Here is a 26,947-nt window from a genome sequence, read left to right as displayed (position 1 = left end):
TCAGAAAAGGGATTGCATTTATAAGAAATACAAAGATTCTTTTCTTAAGGAGAACAAAAGTGTCTTCAAGGTTTTAATTTATTGATTTTTAGCATTGAGATTGTGAGAAAGTACGTTTTCGAAAAGTTACGTGTGAATATCAGATTCAGTTAAAATGGTTATGTCCGTTATTTTGGCACGACAAGGGTCACAAGAACTTTATGCACGGTGAGCCATTTCTTATGCAAATAAATTTATTCGTTGTTAATGTTATCATAATTATATTTATTCCAAAATACGGAAAAATGATTTAAATTGAACCAAACAGACTACTGAAAATAAATTGTTCATACGAACGTATTTGTTGCTGAACAATAGCAACAATGGGACTTAGGATAGGATTGACGAAAGGAAAATGAATTCTATATTTTTCTATCCTTTTGTTGATTGAAAGGAGTATAGTAGCAACAGCAGCAAATTTAAAAGACATTCAAATCTGTCCAAGTGTAAATAATTTGAATATTTTTGTTATTAAAAATTCTAAAAGGATTTCAAGTTATTTGGTATATAACAGCAACATCTGCAGTTAAGATATAGTTGATGTAATTATTACCAGACGAGGAACACGTTTGAATAATGCGTTATGTGTGCGATGTATGTTTTTTTAAATTTAAAAGGATTTAGGACAGTTTTTTCTTGTATTAAGAAGGAAATATTTATTCGGTAAATACAACGTTATTTCACTTCAGTGCATTCGTTTATTTGGATAAATGATTACCGTATAGACGGTATTTTTTTCGAACATTGTTATTAATATCCCTTTAATATCTACAATATTACGAGATGTAATTTAAAAAGAAACGTAACAAAGATGAATAATTTGTTGGAATAAATATTTCTGAAATCGCTTTTTTCGGCTATTTTTTTCTTTCTATTCAATCCTGACACAAACATAGAGTGTAACTCCACACTAGTGCAAATGTTCAGGAAGAGGTTTGTGCGCGTTTTCTTTATATAGATAGTTTCATCCAGGCACCAACACAGGATTATGTTCAACTGATGGGCTTTGTATCAAGGATGTTGACATCCAATTTTGTTTCGTTTCCGTGGATTGGTCGTTGAAGATTATTTAACGAATGTCAACAAACCGGCGACTGTACATTTCATCCGAAATCTCCCAGTCAATGATCACAAAGTCAAACATTAATTCATCGCAACCCCAAATTTTGGTCGAACGCAACGATATGAAAGTTTCGCATGGTTTCGAATTTCTATTCATGATGACCGAACATTTCATCGAAATCTCCCGGTCAATGGAAATCGAGACGACTGCCTAACGAAAAATCAAAGGAACAGATCTACACCGGCTGGGCGGCTGGTCATATTTCCCGTACACATCGCTTCAAGTAATTATTTTGTCATCGTTTCACATGGTCTCGTATCCCATTCGAATCTGGCTGAACATTTCTCCGGAGATCTTCCAGTCAGGAAATCTGTGACCATCATTGGAACTTGTCATTTGAAATCATGCTGGCCGGTTGGATAAGAATTTTGAATTGTTTTTACATTATCGATACAACATTTTGTTGTATTGTGCTTTTGTTTGTATTTTCTGTTCGACAAGCCATTAGAATAAATAAATAATCAAAGGCTGTATAGTTCGAAAGTTACTAGCGTCAATAAAGATGCTTGAGTGACACCCCGTTTCCCATATTATAAGATTATGCGCCTCTTGCCAAAATTGTTATCGAGACGTGTGGGCACTGCTGGTTGAGAACCGAAATGACCACAAGTCAAGATATCAATTTTGGCAAGAGGCGCATACACTTTTCTGCCTAGAACATAATACCGAGATAAACAAAGATGCTCCAGAGGGATAAGTGGGAAATTATTGTTCTAGGCTAGGCAGATAAAAATATTTATCCTCATCATTGGTATTTAATTGAAATGGATATTGGCACCACCTCCAGAACTTTCGTTGGATCACCTTTCGAAAGCGGTCATTAACCTGTCACTGTGAGAGTCACTCGATGACATAATATTATATTATATCAATCTGTTATCGATAACTACAACCAAAATAATGACAAGCTCTGGGTAATATGATCCTTAAAATAGAAAAATATATGTTAAGACAATTGAAGTACAAGATTTGAAATCAACAGATTAAAAATACTTTGATCGTTGGAAGTAATAGACCCGATAATAATACATGTGCTTGCCGTCTGTAAGAGGTTAGATTCTTTTTACTTATTTTATTGCGGTGCATGCATATGACCTTCAAAAAGATAACCAAAAGAACTCATTTGACATTGACAACAGGTACAAAGCTATATGGTAAGTCGTATAGGAAACAAATATCGAACGAAATGTCCCTATTGCAAGTGATGTAAAATTTTACATTCCAGATTCATGTTCTCAACAATTCGTTCCACTAAAATCTATTTGTTCGAACATTGAAATCTATGGAAAAATTTAATCTTTCGGCTAACTTTGGTATCGATGCAATTTCCTTCGCAATGTTACTGACTATTTTGGCAGTATGGAAGTAATAGATTTTATTCTGATAGATGTAAAATCAAAAATAAAACTTATTAATCGATCAAAGTAAGACTTTTTATGTGTATAAATCATCACTAAGACATCGCTTTTGTACCGTTTGAGACGATGGTTGAGGTATTTGAAATCCTCTATAAGTTTATGTCTAGGTTCCGACACACATCAAATATTGTGACAAAATGTAAAATGATGATTCATGGTAGTCCTGTTTACACCAACCAACAAGCATAATATTCAAATCTTTTACACGATGAAATGATTCATATTTCATCTTAAATCTGTGGGCATCAAGATACCGTCTGACATACATGAGGGGTTCTATATATATTTGAACAGGTACTTTTTGTCAGTTTTCGAGATTTTGGTTTTTTTTTACTATTGATAAATTTATGATCGTACCTTAACAGTTTTTTCTTTCTTTCTTGTATATCATAGCGTTAATGGTTAGGGTCATATTTTTTTCATTTTCTGTCTGACAGGTACCGTATTGTATTGTACAATATATTTTTTAGATTTTTTTTTACCTTCGTTAATTGTAGACTTGTATGACGTTTAACAAATGAAAACAAAAATTAGATTCCATACCCCCAGAGATTGATGGTTTGCATTTTTCTTAAACAATAAGCGTACGAGTATGAAATATAAGTGAAATTGTGGTGTCTAGACACTATCACAATTTGAATAAGAATATTTGAGACATTTTGTTTTCAGTTCTTACCGGGGTCTGTAGTACGTGCCACATATGGAATTTTCTTATTAAAAAGTAAAATAAGGTAAAAGGTTCAGTGTTTACCTTTTCGTCGTCTATAAATGCTTGAGCAAATACTTTTAGAAACGAAATTCAAATTTATTTGAACATATCTAAATTGCACCCTGCTGTATACGATGATTTTCTCTGAATTTTTTTTACCTTTAGTCAAACAAAGTTGTGTGCATCAGATTTCTTTTTCTCGTTTACTGACACTTTGCATACGTGTTCAACAAACAAGTGCTTTTTTAACGTAAAACGAAAATTTATTTAACCTCACGTATTCAAAATCGGTTTAACAAATTTGAAGAGCAAACAAACGAGGCAAGCAAATAAATAAATAAATTTATTTTGCATCCCCCGAAGGATTTTCTTTTTTTTTTTACTTTGTTTGATTTTTAGTAAGAATTCATCGGCTGTACCAGCAATAAGTTTATTACTCTGTTTTTTTTTTTCTCATGCTAAACACACACTGTTCCGAGCCATTTACATTAGCACCTTGCACCTAGCATATATAACTATCTAACAGGTAACTTGCCTTTGTCCAGAAAAAAACTATCTACACAACCGAAGATAAAAATTTGCATAAAACTATACTTTTAGGCAGGTTGTAATGAGTTAAAGCGAGGCTATTAGCTAATTTGCATAAACATAAATCGCATTTTAAATACACGATATATGCGGTTTAGAAAGAGATTTCAATGAACTTGAATACGATTAATTTTAATGGTGAGAAAATAAATTTTTCTTTGAACCGAAATCAAGTGTTTTCTGTTAAACATTTTTTTTTTGTCGAGAATTTTTTTTTATTACATAGGATAGTCTTAATCTACAACAGCGGTAAAAATTGAGATCTCTTTCATAATTATTCAAATCTCTGGTTCATAAGCACATTGATCGCGCGCACACATGTGCTGAGATCAATCAACACACACGTTATTTTAAGTTAGTTCCCCCCTGCACGGATAATATATGTTAATGTGGCAAGTGAAGTTAAAAATTACGATACGAAACGTTTATTTTGCCACTGGGACTACGAGTGGAAATTATATATCTAAAAATGTGTTAACCCTAATTTTCTCACGATTGAGTTGCTCGAAAAATCCGTTATGAATGAATTGGTACCATAAACCATGATGGAATTTTTGGAGGCAAGACATTAATAATATTCATGTAAGATCTGTGCCAAGTGATTTATTTTTGTATACAAAATATTGAAAAAAAAAATCCCCCCAACTGGAATCGAAGTACTCAGACGAGTGTTATTTGCTTTCGATGCAATCGATCTAAGTAAGGAAGGAGTTTATCAGAGTATGTAGTGATAACATTTCAGTGAGCATTTATTATTAATTTGAGCCGACGTCTCACTTCATCATATTAACATGATAAGACGCTATTTGAAAGACTCTATTGCAAAAAGGGAAAACCGAAAACAAACACTTACTTGGGCGGGCACTTCAATCTACTATTGGTTTTAACCTCCCCAGCATTCTTCTCCAATCGGACTTACTTCGCGCCAACTTTGTCCAATCGCTCAATCTTAGTGTTTTAAGATCCAACTCAACTGCATCTTTCCATCTTGATTTTGGACTTCCTGGTTTGCGATTATTAACGGGATTTGTATTTAGCAGTTTCAGTAGCACACGTTCCTCATCCATTCTTTGTACATGACCGAGCCGAGTCTTAATTGATTGATTTTGATGAATTTGACTAAATAGGGCTCTCAGTAAAGCCGATACAGATGAATCTTCTTCGCCAATTTCCTTCAACATTCACTCTCCCAAAAATTGACCGAATAATTCTCCCTTCAAACACCAAAAGTATCCGCTCATCTCCGTTGTATAATGCACCAAGCTTCTGTTCGTAGTATCACACTTACGATTATGGTTGAGTGATTTTGACTAAAAGAGTTTTTGAATACTCCTCTAACTCTTCGATGATATTATCGCTGTTGACCTGCGATCCAAGGTAAATAAAGCTGTCGACAGAATCGAAGAGTTTTCCATTCCCCTCTAGCGTATGGCTCATTGGTCTACCATTGGACAATGAATTCGTCATGTACTTGGTGGTTTTTCCTCACTGACTTCGAGACCGAACTCAGAACCCTTATCTTCAATGTTCACGAAATTCTATTTAACGATGTCAATATTCCGTCCAATTAAGTCTAGGTCGTCAGTATAGCCTAGCAACTGACTCCACTTACTTATGACTGCCTTTTTCGACTTTAATCACTCTTATCACCTTCTCAAGAACATTGTTAAAGAATAGAACTACCAATCCATCGCCTAAGTCATTCCAAGGCTTCAAAAATATCAGAGAGATTGTTTCGAATTCTGACCCTTGCTCTCACATGTGACAAGTTCATTCTAGCCAAATCAATGACTTGGGTACCCCAACAAGTTCTTCAGTCACACTTCATAGCTTTCTTCGAAAAACTTTGTCAACGCAAACGAATCCATCTGTCAAACGATTTCGATCCACTGTAGGTCCGCAAAATCCTCAATTATTTTTCTAAATTACCATTTCCATAAAATCGTAAGCGACGTAAATTTGCATGCTCCATTTTTTTTGCTTCTTCTCTTTATTTCAAAGATTTTATTTTCCATAAAATGTGGTAATTGATATCATCAAAGTTCATAATACCATCATCTTGATCACGTCTTGAAAAACATGTCTCAACAAGAACACAAAATATAGAGTGTAAAATTGGTGCACGTGGTGCCTTCCAAAACATATATTATAGGTACTTTATGTAGCTTATCTCAGTTTTTTTTTTCTTACTTCTTTCTTTCTTCTGTTGATATTCTTTTTAACTGTTTGCTTCTTGATGTGAATTGAATGCATTCACAAAAAAAGACCTTTCTGGCCAAAGAAAAAAATTAATTTTTTTTTGTATAAAAAATATTGAACTCCTATTGTTGCACTTCTTGTTTTTCGAGACATGTTTAAACACGATCCGGGCAATATTTATACGTTTCGATTTGGATTGCATGCTCACCCATCATGAATATCGAATTGTTTTAGTTTCGTCACCATATAATTGAAATTTTGCACGGAAGTGAAAATACCGTTTGGATGATAATAACATCAATGCATCATTACGAGCTTCTTTACAGTTATGGGCTACGAAGCGAAATTGGTTTTAGGTGTCACATCATGCAAATCAGAACGTTTTAATGATATTTTTTTAAAAGTGGCAATGACTTCCATACATCATAAAACGTAGGCTAAACATTGATCATTACAAGGAATTGGTTACGTACCTCATTTACACTATTGTTCCTTTTTTTTGCAATGACACCAATGATACCTCAGTTCAATGCAATCAAATTAAATCCAATTACATAAAAAAATGAATGCAACACGAGGTACGCTCGAGAACAGCGCGTGGTAATGCAAGAGCATAATCCATAATTTACGAACATCAATGCTATACGAAGCGAACGATCAATGAAGCAAAGAGTGTGTAAAGAAACGGAAGACGATGACTTAAATTTATAATTTTATGTTTTTCAAAACGGTAACTCACGTTTCTTTTTTAAACCAACTGACTATTATGCCATCCAATACGTTAAGGTGTAATTGGTTTCATGTCAAACACAAGTATGTCAAGCACCCCATAAAAATTCATTTCTGTCGACGCTGCCAACAATAATTCCAAAACGAATCGTTAACACGTTGTTCTGTATTCAACCTGTTAATTTATCATTCCACCTCATACTGATGCACCCCAAAAAATTACAAAAATGAAAAGCAGTGTAGCACCCCAAAAATTGTCTGTCCTCAAAGTGCAATGCATAAGCCAAACAATCAATTAACCTTTATTTACAAAGTACACAGGTATAATTGAAATACTTTTCCAACTAGAGGGAGACGAATTCTCCCCTATAATAGTTGATGTTACTGTTCATCTGTGCAACCGTTACCGCTCACCCCACGAAATCACGGTACATTAATCTATTGATTGTTGCTGTTGCTATATTAACATTCATTTCTATTTGGGTATAATATGCATTCACCCTACATATTCTAACTCAATTTAATTTTATATCCAAAGAGGCTCATGTGTATAAATGCTACTTTACCTGAAAAAGGGACACTTGCAATTCCATACTATAATTGTTTATTTTATGATTATTCATCGAAACCCACCTACCTCTATACACGAGAATCAAACGAGCCATTCAAATCAAAATCCATCAAATCCGCGTATGTGTAAATTTGTGCACAAACAAGATATATATGGGAGATATATTTATGTTGTGCGTTATTTATGCATATACAAAAAAAATTCACCCTCGCTTACCATCTGCCCCAGAAAATTTTTTGGTGAGAACTCAGTCGAGGTACATGTTCCCACGATTTCTTCAGTGCATTTTAAATTATACATAAAAATGATAATCACAGTTTTCAGAGTGTGTTGTATGTAGATATATGCGCAACATTAAATCTCATAAAAAAAACCTAATTTTCCCTCTCTGTCACAACACTTGTGCACCGCATTTATGTTGTTTCTTTCTACATGGTAAAATATACACGAAAATAAATTCGAGAGAAAAAAAATTATTTTTCTGAACACCTGCCCTTATACAGCTCCCTGATTCGAGAACACCATCCGAATATACATACAATGGTTGTATTATGCCTTTTACCAAAGTGTATAGTGGGGTACGCACAGTATACGGTTTGGTATTGAAAATTCACCCTACGGTTTTCTATATAAAGGGAACAAGTGGTATGTAGGAGTTTATATTCGAAACGTACCTCGAACAGTAAACAGCTCAAGAAATTTTCTTTTGAAAATAAAATTCAGTCGTGAATTTGACAAAGTTTTTTTTTTGTGAACGAAGTGAAGACAGTTTTATAAAAGTTATTTCATCATGTCTGCATTATACAACGAATACATTATTGCTAGCAATAACAGCATTAATGACAACAAATACAACGCGGAAAAAGTGGCCAAATCATCATCGTACAAAATCAAGCGAATTTTGAAGCCGCTGTTGAGAATGCTGCGCCAGAAGAGCAAGAAGCAGAAAACCGAATTCGTTTATGCAAATCAAAAGAATGCATCAATCGAAAGCTGTGACGATTTCTGGGCATCCGAAATTGACGACAATTCAGCCAACGAAGAACTTGAATCGAGAATATTCCGCGAAATTGACCAATGTGAAGACAATGCAGCCGTTTATGTTTACGAAAATGACGATTTTGAAATTCAGCCAGTAAAGCGAGATCAGCGATTTGTACCCGTTCATTTTGCACGCACCGAAGCCGGCACATTCTTCTGGACAACAATGCAGAAACCAGTTGATTATGACCTCGTACAACCGACCTACTGTTGCTCATCATACCAACAACCGCAACTACAATTCGGCGATCGATGGGTTCAAGCGTAAATGAACATACAACAACAGTATGCAACAAGTGTGTGAAATTAAAATCACGTGAAAAAGAATTCAAAGTGCCAATTAAGTTATATTTTTTTGAAATGATCTCTCAAATTGTTTAATTCATTAAGTTTTTGCTTTTGAATTATTTTTTTTTGTTTAACCTGAAATTATTGCTCAAGCTTTATTTTTTGATTGTATAATTCATTGGAGAATGTTCAGTTTGAACGTTTGTGATATTAGAGTAGGGAATCAAAATGTTATAGTAAGCTCGTTTTGTGATGATTTTTGATTAGTTATTTTCGTAAGCAGCAATGGCTTTAATTGATGTATAATTAAGATCGATATTGTCTTCCATTTATGAAACAATTTTTTTTTATAAAAATTAAAAAATATTTTTGAACGAAATTTTCGCTTGTCTTGTTATTTCTACTTTTCCAGATTCTTTCCATTCATCGTTGGTCTTTCAGTTCTTCTTCCACACTTTTTCGTTGAAGCAATTTTATTTTTCAATCAAATAAAAATTCAATTGCATTTACTGGGAACACAGAATGAAGAGAAAAAAAAACCCGATTCCAAAAAGAATATCAACAAAAAGTAAAACCTTTACAAAATACAATTCTACCTGGACTTGAAAAGAATGATCATACCATTTACCTGAACCAGAAAAAAATAATCTTACAGGAAATGTAATTGTCCAATATTTATATAACAATGTATCCCATATTACATTGTATTAGGTATAGGTAGGTAGAAAACGAACCGATTGTATAGGCTTTCTTTTTCATCTTTTCAAATTCTAAGCAGAATCAATTTTCGGATTGGGTTTTAAAAAGGAGAAGAAAAAAAACGTATTCAACCATGAATAATATACAAGGCACAAAAAAAACGAAGATATATATCGCCTACACACAAAGCAAAGTTTTTATGGTCCTTTTTTTAGCTGTTAGGTCCAAGAATTTTTTTTTTCTTCCTGAAAGGAGATCTTGTTGTTATAAACTTCAATGCGATCAGTCAGTTTAAATGCAGCGGTAAGATTCCACGAAGCCTGTTGAGATGAATTTCACTGTTTATTGTTCGCTATCTCTGGAGACAAAACATTGGTATTTTGGATAGTAATGCAGTAACCACCAATTAACGGCTTATTAATTCATCTGTGAGCAATTATGGGGACAAGAATTAAATGAGCTACAATTATTGTTTCTTGCTTATAGATAGACGAAAGCGTGTTAAATATTATGAAGTAATAGATTTAGTACAACCTCATTCATTTATCAAAATAAATTAAAAACGAAAATTGCCAATCAATGTTGCTTATTTGTATAGCAAACGGTATGACAAATATGATGAATATGATATCTACATAATTTTCAGAATAGTCTCACGATCTATTACTTCATCGAGTGCAATTTAAAGGATTGTCTCCAACGAATCAGTGAATTTCAAAACAATTTTAATTTAATCCTCTTTGACCCACTCAAACCCTTTCTCAATGCAATGTATTTTGTGAAGAAAAAAATCTCAGTATAAACCGCTGTAACTATACGCTTATTCGGCTAAAAGTAAACCTCACAGGAATTTGAACACGTGCACCTCAACATTAAACTGAAACTCTTATTTAATTTGTTTATGCATGCATTTGCTCGTAAAAATAAAATTTTATAACAAAAGAAACGAAACCTAAAAAGGGTCTGCATTCTTAGAGATTGTTAAAAATTTTCGAATTGGACTCTTGTATGACTTCAACCGATATAATATACCTGTGGAGAATATACCATCGAGATAATTGAGAACAAGATAAACTTTTTTTTTATTCGGTAAAAAATGTTGATAATATAAAATTTATAGTTGGAATATGAATCCCTATACAGTGAACGACATCTCAAATGTCTCACTGTCATTTTTTTCAGAGAATGTCATTGTGAATTTGCAATGACACAATAAAATTCTCAGAAAAATTTGACAGTGAGACATTTGAGATGTCGTTCACTGTAGGAAAAATGTATTTTCTGTTTCGTTTTTATAATAGGAATTCATTTCGGGTAAAAAAAAGTTAGAAGAAAAAGTTTTTTAAAAATGTCTTATCTGGAACCTGTTTTTTTCCATATCGTTTATTGTAATGGATTTTTTTATTATTATTCGATTTGATAAGTCTATGCAACAGTACTATACATCCTCCGTTAATTTATTATTGGATTTTGTTTGGAATGTTACTGAATGCTGAAAGGGTTTAAATGGATTTCTTATTTTGATGTTTTTATCATTCGGTATTGTAAGAAAAAGCCGATAAAGGAAATGAATTTAATTATTCTTGTTAGCGTGAAATTTGATCGAGCCCATCAACAGATTAGTCGATTCAAAATTTCTAAAAAGACCGTAGATATTTGTGTGCTTGGATATAGGCGGTAAAAGGATAATTGAAACGGTGATGTACACTATGTCACAGTTTATCGAGGTAGGTATACTTTAAGCATTGAATGTCTTCGATTTGTTCTACGGGTACGGATACAGTTAGAGGTGTGCACCGCCGATTTTACGCCGGCGCGCCGCCGATTTTTTGCTAAATTTTCGGCGCGCCGCCGCCGAAAAATAATAGCTCACGCCGCCGCCGCCGCCGATTGTATTTTCGTCGCGCCGAAATTTTATACGTTTAGTGCTTTCAGAAATTTTAATGCGCGACAATAAAAATAAACTTAAATTGAAAAATCTATACAAAAGTGTGTGCCTGAGTACATACGTACAAGGTTTTAGCAAATGTTTATCGCTCTTAATTTATAAGTCAGGTTTCTATATGCTGCTATGTTTCTATATGCGTAGAAAGGAGTTTTTTGTTAAAAATTTTTTGTTGAAACTTTGGGTTTTTCTTCTTACTTGCACTGTACGACGGTGATTTTGTTTCTGATGCTACGATAGGGTTATCTTCGAAGTAGCTTTCTATAACGTATCCTATTTCTATCAGTAGATGGCAAGTGTTTTATGCATATTTTTAAATACTTCTTCTTCTTCTTTTTCAGCCTGTTTCTATCCACTGCTGGATGTAGGCCTCTCCAACTTCTTTCCATTTCGTACGATCCATTGCCATTTGCTGCCAGTTTGTACCTGCAATATTCTTAATTCCGTTTGTCCATCTCTCTGGTGGTCTACCTATAGCTCGTCTTTTATATGGTCGCCATATAAATACTAGTCCAAAGAAAAAGTTGGCTGCTGTCTTGGGAAGGGTATCGATGGATACTACTGAGGATGGTCAGATCACGCTGGCCCGAGACCGCCATCGATACCCGAGGTCGAAACAGCATTTGTCTTTTCTGTATCCTCACTTAACGTGAACTCTTGGGTACGTTACTCTATTTTCTGTGCATATAAGAGGAAGAAGAAGGAGAACAAAATTCAGTGAATCAGTCAAAACTACTGTAATTGTAAAGTGGCAAACTTAAGACCTTATGTGGAATTTGGGTGGAAAATGGCGCAAATCACGTGTTTTAGGAATTTATAAAGTGGAAAATCTTTCCGGTTTCAAGTTTTTTCGTCAAAAAGACGAGACACGGGTATCTTTATTTTCAATTTTTAGCTGCTTTATTTAAAAAATTTGGGAAAAAAAATCATTTTGGCGTAGTCTATGCACTTATTACTTATAAATTTAAGTTTATCTAAATCTCTTATTTGCGAAAACCTTCTACTACGATCTCACTCCTTCATCGAAGATGGACTAAAGGCAACGGGAACGGTTATTGCATAAATCGAAAGATAATAGTAGTGAGTTTGCGTAAATGACATAAATTATAAGTTGGAAATAAGAAGCCTGCAGAACATCTGGTATGAAGATGTGACTTAAAATTTCCAAATTATAATTTGACTTATAGCTTACATGTCATTTACGCAAACTCATTAATCATTCTTGGATTCATTAAATTAGATGTTTTCAAAATAATAGGTGATTGTACATTGTACACAATATAAAAGGTGAGATACGCCTCAGTTGATTCCCCTTGTATAAGTGGTTGATACTTCAGATTGCAAGATAGTAAGATTTCAGTGTTCGGAAAAATGATTGCGCACGCTTTTTCAAATGTTTTTGCATTATTTTCGAAAGATTAGATTTTTTGTAAATTTATCGGCGCGCCGATCGGCGCACCGCCGCCGACTATAAATTTCTTCCGGCGCGCCGCCGCCGATCCCTTACCAGTCGGCGCACCGCCGCCGACTATTTTAAGATCGGCGCACACCTCTAGATACAGTCAGCCAAAAATCTCAGAATTTTTTTTTTTTTAAATTTAAAACGGTTCTATTACGGTTTCATCAGTCAGTCTTCCTTAAAAAAATTTTTTGAAGAAGGTGCAGTGGAGTAAGCGAAATAAATATTCTTCGGATTTCATATTTCAGCAGACGTTGATTCTTACTAGAGATAAGCAAACAAACAATTATAACAAACTAAATTCAACTCAATCGATTTTAAGCTGAGTCACGAAGTCACCGTCTACAATCTGCATGAAATACTTTTTCCGCAAAGATAAGATTATTGGCTCCGTTATCCTAGGTAAAAGAAAAATCTTTTTCCGATTTTTTGCTTCAATGATTTAGTCTCAAAACATTCATGACTACATTAAAAATAGCATACTGCACACGGATGATGAATTATCCGACCAATAATTTGGTAGATGTTAATCAGTTCTGAAAATTGGTTAAACATACATGAGCGAGTGTTTGAAATATTTATATTTTACCTACACAAAATTGTTATGACCTGGTTGAACGCCACCGAAATAAATGTCTGTTGCTAAGTGCCGTAAGTCTGCATCAAACTACACATCTTTTTTTGAGGAAAATAAGAATAATTTATCTTAAGTTTTCAATTCTAATAGATTCAATCATAAGATTCTCATCCTAATTATAGGTTTTGTATGTTTTATCCATTGTTAGCAAAAATATGTCAAGAATATTCAATAACTAATTTATTACATCATCATTTTTCGACCTGTGGTTTCCGATCTTATAATTGCCGGTCTAGAAAAATGTCTGAAAATGCTCTTAATAGAAACTTTTAGGAGGCTGTAGTAATTATACAGGACTTTTTGAGGGTTGTGTTTCCGTATATGATATTTTTAGTATGAAATAATTACAGGGTGAGTTAGATTTAATATTTTATGAATGAAATAGTTTATACTCGTATAATTATCGAAGGGCAGTCGAAGATGTTTTATGATCTTTTTTGGTTAAAATTGTTCAATATTTTAAATTCAAGGCGTCAAGGAATCGTTTGATGATAATTTTGGCTCTAGAAAAATGTTTTATAATTATACAGATTGTTAGTCAAGATAAATGTTTCATATTATTATAGAATTTAATTTATACACAAGCCTTGTGTTGGTGATCCCCCCGTAACAATCGATTTTGTAAAACGCGGTAACTATACATCGCACTTGGTAAAAATAAAATCGCGACACAGGGCAGGCCAAAGAAAATCATTCGAATCTACTCATGTGCATCTGTTACAGACGCCGACAACAAAGATAAGCAATGTGATTTGGGTGGTGTTCTTATATATATATAGGAAAATCGATGTAATCACTAATGAAGTAAAAGATTTTGCATTTCAACAAAATCTACTCATGTACTACTGTTACAGACGCCGACAACAAAGATAAGCAATGTGCCTTGGGTTGTGTTCTTGTAAAGATTTTGCATTTCAAGAAAAGTAGTAATAGATTTTATTGCCTATCCACCCGGAATATTTTTAGTACACGTACATTTCCCACCCGCGGAAAGCGGTTGTTGCATGTGGGAACTTTTCCATTACATCACAAGTGAAGGAATATTCATATGAATAGTATATTACTTCCGAGGTTCCAAGTTAGGTATTTGACAAGTGGGGTGTTACAGCCCGACCCGAAGGGGTCGCCTTCGGCTCGGATATGCAAATTTTACACTTGTCAAAATAACCGTTTCCAAAGCTTGTTGCTTAAAACCACACTTGTGAGTTCGGCTCGTATCACAAAATTGATCCCTCATGTAATGAACTACCTCCGCAGCATCCAATGTAATCTACTATTTGTTTTATTATACATAAATATAAATGCGCTACGGTACCATAATATAATTACATATTTCAAAGGGTTAGAAAAAAAATGGATGAACCGAGACCAGAATAATGAGTTTTAATTTGCATTTTTATATGGAAAGAATTAGCAGAATTGGGTGTGTATTAAAGCAACAAGCTTTGGAAACTGTTATTATGACAAGTTTAGTGTTTGAAAAGTCGAGGTGTATTTGGACTAAGCCTGCCTCGGTGTGTTTGGGACTAAGCCTGGGAAAACTACAATTTAAAAAATCAAAGTGTTTTGACAATTTATCGAAACGAAACTTCGTCTCGAAAGTAAATTTTGATACTCATGATGAAAATGAAATGAAAACAAATTTCTATTTCCAGACCGCGATGTCACTACGGGATAAGGCTCGTTTCTTTAGAAAAAAAGCCATGCAAAAAGCAATGCATCCAACTAATTTCATCCTCAGTTTAATTGTTACACATTATTGCATTACTTACTTACTTTACCGGCGCTACAGCCACTTGTGCTGCACTTTGCCAACCTCTTATTCCCAGCGCCCGCTCCTCTTCGCCCTTCTGGATCATTTCGGAATAACATTGCGGGGGCTCTATTTCTATCCATATGTGCTACATGCCCTGCCCACCTCAACCGTTGGACTTTCACCACTGCTACTAGGAGCAACTGTTCATCACTTCTCTTTACTGTCCACGATTCGCATCCATAGGTCAGAACTGGACGCGTTTTGTAAACTTGGCACTTCGTTTTCTTCGATATCAACGTTGAGCGTAAATGCTTGATTAGACCGTAATCGCATCTGCTTGCCGCCATGATTCGCCTTTGGATTTCGGGTTTATTATCGCCATCCGAACGAATCAGCGCTCCAAGGTAGATGAATTCATCGACTACCTCGATGTTGTACTCACATTATGCATTACTCACAAACAAACTGTGTCTGAGGTTTTGTCATATGTTATTGGTAACGATGACAAAAATAAGTATTTTGTTCAGTCCGATGCGATCTTGTAAAGAATAGTTTATGTTGAAACAAATGAAGTGAAAGATTTGTACCAATACATTTTAAAATGGACATAGTCGATACTTTTGATTTCTAAATGGTAATAATTTATGTTCTTCAATAATACTATTGTAATAGTACAATACGTCTTTTTCTTAGATATACGTGTTACTGCCAGCACTGAATACTGTCGTTCAAATATAACTTCACACCATCCAAAGTGTCAACGTCCTCTTTTTACGATCCGTCGTCGAAGAAGCAACAACGTTTTCTCGTATAGGATAATTTTAAGTTAATTCTAGTTTCATTTCGCGTCAAACAGTACGAACACAAAGTTTTATGTATGGAACCGCGGTAAAATTATTCATTTCAATTGTACGAATTGTGGTCGAACACGAAACGTGAGTTGAGGTTGCATTCCTCGGTTAAACATAACCTAACTTAAGTTCAATTTGTACAGAATTTTGTAGCCGATCTACTTTCCGCAATAAATGGTAACGAAAGACGACTGCTCACTCTATTTATCGACCACAAAGGGACCCGCCAGCAACACTACAAAATTGTTTCGAGACAAATCAGAGATTTGTTTCGATTTTTGGTCATCGCTGGTGGTACAACGAGAAAACATCTCATTGGATCTCGGGCATGTTTATCGTCCGTTGATCGAGTGGAAGAACGGAAACTCCATTTTGAACATCGGGCACGTCTATCGTTCACAAATCGAAGAACTATTAATCGGTTCGTGTCAATTTGAATACGAATTTGATGTCGACTCTAAGCCGGCGGCCAATCGTGACAAAATTCGAATGTTTGGGTCAATGTCAACGCAACAAGGGTCTGTGAGAAGTTCACAACAAACGACCGCAACGTATGCATCGAATATTCCCATGACGAAACACATCACAAGGGCAACAGCCGCAACGATATTAGTTCTTCGACGACGATTGCCTTTGTCAAACATGGAGCGACGACAACAGTTTGTGCCAATTTCGGCTCAGCGAATCGGACGCAATCCAAATCCACAACCAGTTTCGAGTCATCGACTGCAACAGTCTTGGTCGAGCTCACACAGGCCACCATACGTATGGACATCCAGTCATCGAAAATCGATCGTGTCACTCTTCACCAGCACATTGAGTATGAGTGGACCTGGATATCGAACGATATATGGAAAATATAGTACGTGGCCAAATATTACGTCTATCGACGATCAACATAGTCTTTCAGCCCCTGTTTCGTCTCATCGACAAGAGTTTGAGTCATCAACGGCCAGCCAACGAACGTTTGGGTCAACTTCGGCTCAATTACAGCCAACGGGGACACACACACTTCAAGAACTATTTGCGCTCGTTACAGCACAACGACTTAGAACGAATTCGAGTACTCAAGGACGTTCGGATGACGCGATGGTGTGCTTACGAGAGACAGAACTGAGCTGGCAGATTTTGAAAAAGCTAAGCTCCCTTACCAGAGAAAGCTTAGCAGGGGGGAGTGTTACTGCCAGCACTGAATACTGTCGTTCAAATATAACTTCACACCATCCAAAGTGTCAACGTCCTCTTTTTACGATCCGTCGTCGAAGAAGCAACAACGTTTTCTCGTATAGGATAATTTTAAGTTAATTCTAGTTTCATTTCGCGTCAAACAGTACGAACACAAAGTTTTATGTATGGAACCGCGGTAAAATTATTCATTTCAATTGTACGAATTGTGGTCGAACACGAAACGTGAGTTGAGGTTGCATTCCTCGGTTAAACATAACCTAACTTAAGTTCAATTTGTACAGAATTTTGTAGCCGATCTACTTTCCGCAATAAATGGTAACGAAAGACGACTGCTCACTCTATTTATCGACCACAAAGGGACCCGCCAGCAACAATACGTATAAAAGCGCTATGCGCTTACTTTTAAGAAGTGAAAGAATGGACGTCGTTTCACAGTGAAAAAAAAAAATTAACTTTACTTAGGGCACATAAAAAAGTTTTTCAAAGGCTTCTACGACAAAAGAAGAACCATTCTACGAAAGTCTATACTAAGTAAAACGAAAATCACTCACTCCATTAACCCATAATTAAAGTTCAAAATTAATAACAATCGTACCATCTGCATCCACAAAGACATATCATAAAATTTCCATTATCGTTTATAATTTTCACAATAAATACCCAATTCAAAAATAATAAATAAAATTTTTTTGACAATCATATTCCTTTCTCGATAAATGGTTTTTTTTTCTGTAAAAAAAAACATTTTTATGTTTAACTTAACAAATTTTCGGTACAATTAACTTTTTGTCCAAAATCATTACCGTAAAAATGACATATAATTGACATCGTCCGCACAGTGCTATGGTAAAGAATAACGAAAAAAAAGTTTTTTTTATGTCTTGAAAAGTTATTATTATCAAATACTGAGATGATTGTGTACAAAATGATTCCATTTGACATTTAAGTTTCTTCTCTTCGTTTTGTTTGTGACTGAGAAATACACATAATAATATAATAAGCGGCTGAAATAACAAATATTTTTTTGCCCTGTCTTTATGCCCATATCAATGAGACTTATTTTTTAGCAAAAGAAATCAATTTTGGCTATAATTTAGCAATATTAAGAAAGAATGAGAGAATGAAAGAAAAGGACTTTTTGTTAATGTTTTTAGAGCCAAAAACATTTTGGATTTTCCATGAAAGGAATCGACTGACAGAGAAGTGAGACCCGAATTGTAAACGAACACAAAAAAAATTATGAAAAATCTACTTATTATTCCTGTTAAACGTTTCTTCAACATAATGATGAATTTGTATTCACATCGACTAGTCAGGACGATAACCAACTAGAAGCATAAAATCCGTTCATACTTTCGAACTAATAATTCCCACAATTAAAATGCTAATTTAAACATCACCTCAATAGCAATATCAACATTTTAATAAGCATCTAGCATCATGTGCAACTAACAAACATTATTTATTCTAACAGCTTAATCGACGAAAGTAACGAAAAATTCTTTCACGTAAATCACATAAAAATATCAAACTTTACCCGCCAAGAACAGCAGCAATAAAATTGAATTTTAAATAATCACATGCTATAGTAATCTGTTAACGACAACGACGACAAAAATATTAGATGAGTTCTGTTACATGGCAAGATGTATAATGAACAAAAGAAGTAACAGACGTATCGGTAACGTATAGTGAATCCAAAAGAGGATCATCCAGCCAAACATACTACTTACATAAATTGCCACTCCACAAAAAGAACGAACAAACGGAAAATAACTTAACGTCTGCAACAGTCAATTAAAATAAATTGCTTTAAATGAATCAATTTGAATTTTGAACTAGCGCGTGCTTTCAACGAAAATATTAATTTCAAACACACTCCATTCGATCAAAATAAATTAAAACCGTCAATATGTGACAACCTCTTTAATTATTGAAACGACGTCGAACCATAACATTCATTGCGCATTTTCAATAAGAAAAAAAAAAATTGTAGAAAATATTACACGCACCATTTATAGTATGACATTGTAACTGTTAGAAACTGTGAAGCCAAAACAAGTGACGGCTTAATTCAGTTTTTTTTTTATTACTTTTGCGCAAGTGGTTTTCCTCATATTATATTGCCGCATTTGATTAATGAATTCTATTTGTACGAATTATTTTTTTCCTTGCTTTATCAAAAGTTATTCCTTTATAAGGCGAGGCAGATGGATTGCTTAGTTCTCAATCATCATCGACGACTCGACAACAGATGATACACTTGCATAAGGTGTTACGTGAAGTTTGACAAATTTTCCATATATTTAAATCAATCGCACTCGAGCAAACAACAAAGGAAAATCCTGTCCCACCATTCGCATGCCGATCGCTCATACTTTCCCGTCGTTCGCTCCATTCATTTGCTTATATTTTCCATTCATTTACTGGTCGTTCTCTCATATTTTCCCGCATTCGATCATTTCTTTTCCTTCATTGGACCACATTTTCCCGTCATTTGTTTATAATTTGAAGAATAGCTAAGATACGAAATTGGGATTTTTTACGTGTGCAAAACAGTAGAATTTTAGTTAAGTATCGTCTTAAATATGTTTTAAGTTCAAAGTTTCCTTTTACTGAACCCAGGGTCTACTTGTATGAATTTTCACACAAAATGTTTTTCTTTACTCCAGTCAAATGGGGTTGCTTGGTGGAACCAAACATAGTGCTACAGGGAGACTACGTCAATACCACTCCAAACACCAACATTCGAAGATCTACCACGATCCATGTCCCAATGGTGGCAATATGAAAATTTGAACCGAGTTTCCCATAGAAGAGGACCTTTGATATTAGGGCTTTTGTGATTAGACCAAATAAAATTTTATTGTTCTCTTTGGGATAGTTTCTCTTAGAAAGGTCCAAAGTTATCTGCCCAATTAATCAGTTCTTCCTCTCCGAAAATTCGGAATTCCTTCGGAAAACGAACAATAGATATCGCTATTGTTCGTTTTCGAAGTGACTCCGAATTTCCGGTAAGGAAGAATTTGGTTAATTGGGCTGCTAGCATAGTCGCTAGCATAAAAAAACACTAAAAGTACCCGATGCTACACATTTTTCCCAAAATTCCCAATCAAGTCCCAAAATTCCCAATCAAGTGAAGACCTCTGTCAGAAGGGCTCCTGTGACTAGACCGAAGAAAATCTCATGGCTCTCATAAATGTAGTTCTTCCTAAAAAGGTCCAAAGTTATCTGCTAGCATGGTGACAAGCATATGAAAACACTAGAGGTGCTCTAGGCTAGAAATATAAAAGGCAACCCTCGTAATTCCATGAAAATCATAAAAATTCCTAAATTCTTGAATTCTTAAATTTAGGAATTTTTGAAAGACTTTTTAGAAAAAGATTCATAAAAATAGGCTCTGTCCAAAACCTTCAACACTCTAAAAATCAAGCTTTCATTTTTTAATTCTTACTAATTGTACACATTCATTCAAACCGACGGACTAGATCATCATTCCCTTACTACTTCATTTGACTTCACTATCATTTTTTTACGTACTTTTCTGTACCCCATTGAAACAAGTGAAAAAATAATTCAATGATAGAACAGGGTAATTTCAATTCATTTCCACATAAACTTCATCTTTATCTTATCTTAGTACCTGGAAGGAAATTTTATTTGATTTTCTGGATTTAAAATTTTTCGCCCAGATAACTATGTCAATCATTTCTGATTACATAACTTTTCTAAAACAACAAGCGGTATCCTAATAATATAACACCATTCAATGGTTAGGTACGCTCGAGGGTACGCTTAAGAATGCTAATTGAAAGCCACATTACCTACATATTGAAATAGATTTAAAAATGCCTCACACTTACCAGTCAATTAAAATTTGCTAAATTCAAAATTAACATTGTAAATTGTAAGATTTGTTACAAACCATATAATAATACAAAACATGAATGTGATAATTTGTTTTTTGTATAAGTTGATCTATAGCTATGAAATTTCAAACTGGTTTCACTTGCCTTTATACCATACAAAACAGTGCCTGTATGCACATAAAACTACACATATCCAGCACAAGCTACTATGAAAACAGTCGTACACATAAGCTAGAGCGCGTGCTGGACACGCGATTGCTTCTTATTTTTCTACATCGTAGATGGAGATGGTATTGGTTGTTTGGTGGATATAGCGTTCGTTGAAACTTGAATAGATTTTGTGTAAGATTTATGAGGAAATTAAATGGTTTCGTTGGTATTTCTTAATGGTTTGTGTGGGTCCATCTTCTATATCAATTAAATTTGAGTTTTGTGTTGTTGTTGTTGTAATTTTGTATTTTTTTCAACATTTAAATAAAATTAGTGGAAACATGTATAATATCCACGACATATACGAATACATCTTCCATTTCGTGTGCTATGTCATCGGAGGTGAATTATCTTCAATTTTTTGTCTAAATCTTTTGTAAAAAGAAATGCAACCGTGGCGCCTTCCTACCGTACCACAGGTCACCCGCATATTATCTGTCAACGAAGTGGTATGCCAAAAGAACCACAAAAATAATCTTTTTAGATTTACATCAACACCCTCAACTGGATTTGCTATTAACCAATTATATATCCGAAAACAACACGGCGCCCAACAAAAAATCTATAATTACGGTAGAACAAATTATGGTTTGAGGAAAAACAACACACAAATTTTTTATCAAACGTTTAGCATCTCTAAATGGATGGATGTTTAAGTAAAACGTCTCCTTTTTTGTAAAAAAAAAATTATTTCAAAAATCTCATTAACAACCAAGAAACGCATAATGTTTAGATGCATTTAAGAAAAAGAGAAAAATATTTGTGTAATATACCGATTTCTATGCCATGATAGTCTCTGTAACCCTATGGCTCACATTTATCTTTTCTGTATTTACCAAACATGTTGTCTCAAAAATCCAACTTTTCGACGCCAATTTTTTTTTTCCTTCACTTCAACTTTGGGATGGGTATCGTTAAGTGAATATTATTTTTCGAGTAAAGTGGTTGTGATAAAAAGTCAATTGGGGGTTGCATTTATGCTCGTTTTCCGTTTCATTGTTGGGATATTTTTTTGTTGGAAATGCAAGTATATTATGTCTCATAATCTTTTGTGCGCTCTGAAAGGCTATGCAGTTTTTGTTGGCAAATGGGATGTTTGTGTGTAGGCACATATGAACAGTTCGTAGTACTTGAAACGGAAGAGGTTGTTAATATATTCGTATACGAGTGCAAACGAATGCATTCATTGAGAACGGGACCTCCTGCATGGCTATAGGAACACTTATGAAGTCCACTTATTGTGTTTGGAACGATGATAATGTGATTTTTGTGAAGAGTACTCAGAAAAATCATTTCTGCATTCTGCTACATCTGAACTATTGTCACATATTTTTCTCTCGTCCAACAGGCATTGTGTTCGATTTCACTCAATAGTATTACCACCCATTAACTTAACACCACAAGCCATTTTCAAAAAATTGGATTCATAAACCGGAAATGGTACACACGCCACATTGTCATTGATTGGACTATAATGAAATCTAAAAGTCTGTTATTACCATTTAATAATATAACAGTGACCAGTGACCGAAGGACATTGCATCAATCTGAAGTTGTTTCTCAGAAGGAGCAATTTGGTAAGATGACTTGTTTTCGAAGTGGAAGTCAAATTACATGCTAATTTCATTGGAAATTCGATGTATATTTAGACATCAATTGTTTCAAAAATTAAATTATTATCCGGGAGGTCTGCCCTATAGGCAGCGTACACGTCCAAAATTTATTTATTCATGTAAAAATATCGCATTATCTATGCATTGAATTTCCCTTTTGTAAGACAACGCACACACGAATTTCCGATAAAGGAACCATAAATGCATTAGGTTCGCTTCATTAAATTTTAACCGTTGTGTTTTGTGAATTCTATAGGCCGCTGCCATCCAATCATCAATTTATATGGTCAATTAAGTTTACGGCAATTTAATATGTGGTTTTAGATGGAAAAATGGGAAGCTGAACATCTCTTGCATAAAATTGCATTATTTTTCAAAAAAGTTTGCGTCGAATTTTGCCATTACCATCAAGATATAAGTGTTGCGATTAAAATCTGTTGCGTGTCCTTACGGCTTTTTTTTACGATACGGTTCTTTTGTTGAAAATATACGAAAATGTCGCTTCATCATACAACCAGCGTCAGGGGCGGATTACCCTATGGGAAATTCGGTACCGTGCCCATGGTGCTGGAAAAATTTGGCGCTGAGCTCAGTCACTGAATGGACAATTACTGTCTGAAGAGAAATTGTTTATTAGTTTCAAACTAAAATTTAAAAAAATTTTGCCACCGGCGCTCGTAATCTGTCACAAACCTATAGAGAGTTTGCGAATGAACTATACACATTGTATAATCTCGTAAAGCACAATAAAACAGTATTTTCTTTTCAGATGTGTCAGAATTTTTGAAGTGATATATTACTCGCTGAGCTCGCAATTACATTTATTCAACTTCTATCTTAACACCAGCATCCATTTCAATACTCTCCGTAACGTAACGTTCGTCTTGAACAAGCAGGAATGTTCGTTTATTTATATACGAATTTCGAATAGAAAAATTGGATCTTAGATTCCGTTTGCCAGTGGCGCTGGAAACCTTAATCCGCCCCTGACCAGCGTGAAAGAAACAGTATACCAATAGATCGTATATGAATGAGAATAAAAATAGAGTGGATCTGACGCCAATGGCCCAATTTTTAATTTACTTTTAAAAAAACGAAAACCTTGACTTTCGGTTGCACTTTGAAAAAATCATTAAAATTTACCTCTCTCACATCGAAAGGTCTCAATTAAATCAATTTATTTTTTTGTGTAAAGTACAATCAAAGAGTCTTGTAGCTTTTATGCATAAATTACCGGCGCGAAATTATTGCTAATGATGTATATACTGTCTATAGTACCGTTTATTGGCATTTCCTATTTGCCTTCATTTGATTATGTTCTGACGAATTATTTCCATTGCCTCTATAATAAACTAAGCTAATCAAACGAACAATACGAAAAGAGCATAACAAATAGTACCTTAACTTGAGTTTGTTTTTGCGGTAATATTTATTAATTATTTTATAATAAAATAATGCACAAAACACACCAACAACAACAACAATCGAACTCTTCATCAGACGAATTGTTTCATTGCTTCAATTATACCACAGGGTTTAACGAAATAAAACCTATAAGCAACAATGAGTATATAACAATAACAACAACAGAAAACTGTTGTGGCATGACTGAATTACTATGGTGTTATTGTGCACTTATGAAAAAAGGGGGCCCGTCAGTTGATACAGACCGTGGGAACGATAAACTCGTGCAGTCATAAGCATGCTATTCACAATTATGTGTAGGGTTGCGTTGGGCTCAAATGAAAACTTTTTATGAAACATTGTGGGTTACCATTTATAGCACGTGGTAGTGGTAAGACGATGAGTAGAAATATTTTTTTTGTTTTCGAATTATATTTTTAAGGGCAACCCTGAGTTCAATTTAATTGACGTCAATAACAATCAAAGGTAATTACAGAAACCACTTGACAGTCGTGTGTTCGAAAGCTGACAATCAAGATAAATGCTTTGGCAACAATCACAAAATTGTTAAACTCATAGGTTCATGTTTGAGCTAGATTGCACATGTATACAATCATAGTTATACATCTTGTAGTTTCAAGAAATTCATATGATCTCGGGTCAAATTAAAGTTTATATAAAAGCTTTTGTATATCAGCATCGAGTGTATTAAAAAGTTAAATACGTTCTTATGTTAACAGGTTTATATATTGTGGAACAAAAGTATTTCTCCTTGGTCTTAATTGGTTACGTTTGTTCATTTGTATAATTTTCAAATTTAATTAAATTCATTTGAAGCGTGTCATGAGTTAAGTCTGCATTTAATTGGATTAGTCTGAGTCGAAATAATGGTACAAGAGATTTGAGTGGAGACCTTGTTCCATTAAGAATATTGATTGTTTTATAGCCAATTAGCATGGATGGTAAGATAGTAAGCATTTTCCAATTGTAATAATACGTTTTGTTTATCCATAATCGACTGATAAAAGAAAAAAGAAAATTTTTTAATTGAAATCATTCGTGATGTTTGTCTTATTCAATCAGATTTAATTCTGACAATTAGAACATGATTCCGATTCTTGTTCTTATTAGGAATTCCTCTGAATTTTTATACTCATAGTGAATGAAAAGAAATCACGCCGTCACATTCAATTCAAACTAAATTGTCTGATGGAATTCAACCGCATTTTCTTATCTGAAGTTTAAAATTTATTTTTTGAAAGAAATGTATTCAACGAAAAATGTAACGACCAAAAATTCAATAATTTTTTTTCATTCTCAAAAAAATGAGCAAACATATGCGCGCCATATACCACGATATTTCCGCGTGCCATCATACCGTCCCACCAATTCCTATATATATCGTTCAATATAATTAACCAGAAATTCTGCGTAAAAATATTCTCACAAGTCAACCCATTTTTTTAGACGAAATAATGTGGCAATAGAAAACATATGTGCTCTCAATGCTCTGGCATATAATGTTCCCTTTGACATAGGATCAACAACAACCGTAAACTGTCTAATGATGTTGTGTTGTGTACGGTAAAGCATACATATAACATTTCAGACTATGTACATTTAACCATTTTACCCGGCATTAACAAGTAGTTTTTTTATCAGATTATGTTCATATATGGTATGTGTCATGCTAAATAATTAAATGTAAAATAGACATCGTCGTTCGCTTCGATGAAATGAATTTAAAAAAAAAAACTTTCCCACGTTTTGAAAATGCTTTTGCCATGGCCCATGTCGCTCGTGTTGATTTAAAAATGTTGTTGCTTTTTTATGGGTGATAGTGAAAATGTGCCTGTTTAAATTGATTGCGACACATGTTGTTCGTTTGTGCCATGTTATGCGCTACGCATATATATTTGGATATAAAATTTTGTTTACTAAATGAAGACACTAAGAAACCAATATGTATAGCAATAGATCAATCAGTATGGTGTTCAATTAAATATTTATTGAAACCAAATATTTTGACGACTTGATATTTGATATGCTTTGAATTTTGCTTATTTCGTTGGTTTTGTGGAATCGGTTTTATAGCATTAGTTTAAGAAAATTCTCGGAAACTGTGCTAAATCATAAAATTATGCGATGCAACGATAAGTGTATAACAATGAGACTGATTCTCGTGAATTTAAGAATTTGTAACTTACAAGTTGTCGCCTTAAAAATTACGAATTGTATGGACCACTCTTAGCATTAAGGTGACAATTGTCGAGTTAAAAATTTACAAGAATCAGCGCCCAGGAATTTTTTTTTAATATTCTACAGTAAATTTTTCTGAGAATTTTATTGTGTCATTGCAAATTCACAATGACATTCTCTGAAAAAAATGACAGTGAGACATTTGAGATGTCGTTTACTGTATTTTTCATGAAATTTAATAAATTCAATAGAATTTAACGAATTTCACAAGATTTCATGGATTTCATCAAAACTTTCGCAAATTTTAAAATTTTGAACTCCGTGTAAGTTTATGAAATTTATACACCAGGGAGTTTGCACGCACATTTACATATAAGATTGAGATCTATTCAAATATGTTTTTTTCACAAAA

General features: G+C 34.1%; 1 protein-coding gene and 1 long non-coding RNA gene across 2 annotated transcripts; one reads left to right on the top strand and one right to left on the bottom strand.

Annotated features, from left to right (window-relative positions):
- Positions 1–1,121: 1,121 nt before the first annotated feature.
- Positions 1,122–21,739, bottom strand: LOC119071373. The gene is made up of 3 exons (XR_005086640.1): positions 21,729–21,739; positions 7,142–7,149; positions 1,122–1,312 (listed from the first exon to the last, which is right to left on the bottom strand). It is a non-coding gene; the product is annotated as an uncharacterized LOC119071373 (long non-coding RNA).
- LOC119071326 (enhancer of split malpha protein-like) lies at positions 8,042–8,971 on the top strand. Its single transcript, XM_037176211.1, has one exon. The coding sequence runs from the start codon at positions 8,167–8,169 to the stop codon at positions 8,683–8,685; it is 519 nt and encodes a 172-aa protein (XP_037032106.1). The 5' UTR covers positions 8,042–8,166; the 3' UTR covers positions 8,686–8,971.
- Positions 21,740–26,947: the final 5,208 nt, after the last annotated feature.

The sequence above is a fragment of the Bradysia coprophila genome (genome assembly GCF_014529535.1).
Source record: "Bradysia coprophila strain Holo2 chromosome IV unlocalized genomic scaffold, BU_Bcop_v1 contig_144, whole genome shotgun sequence".
In the NCBI taxonomy this organism is placed as follows: domain Eukaryota; kingdom Metazoa; phylum Arthropoda; class Insecta; order Diptera; family Sciaridae; genus Bradysia; species Bradysia coprophila.
The sequence above is the reverse complement of the archived record's forward strand: the minus strand, read 5'-3'. Positions and strand labels throughout refer to the sequence as shown.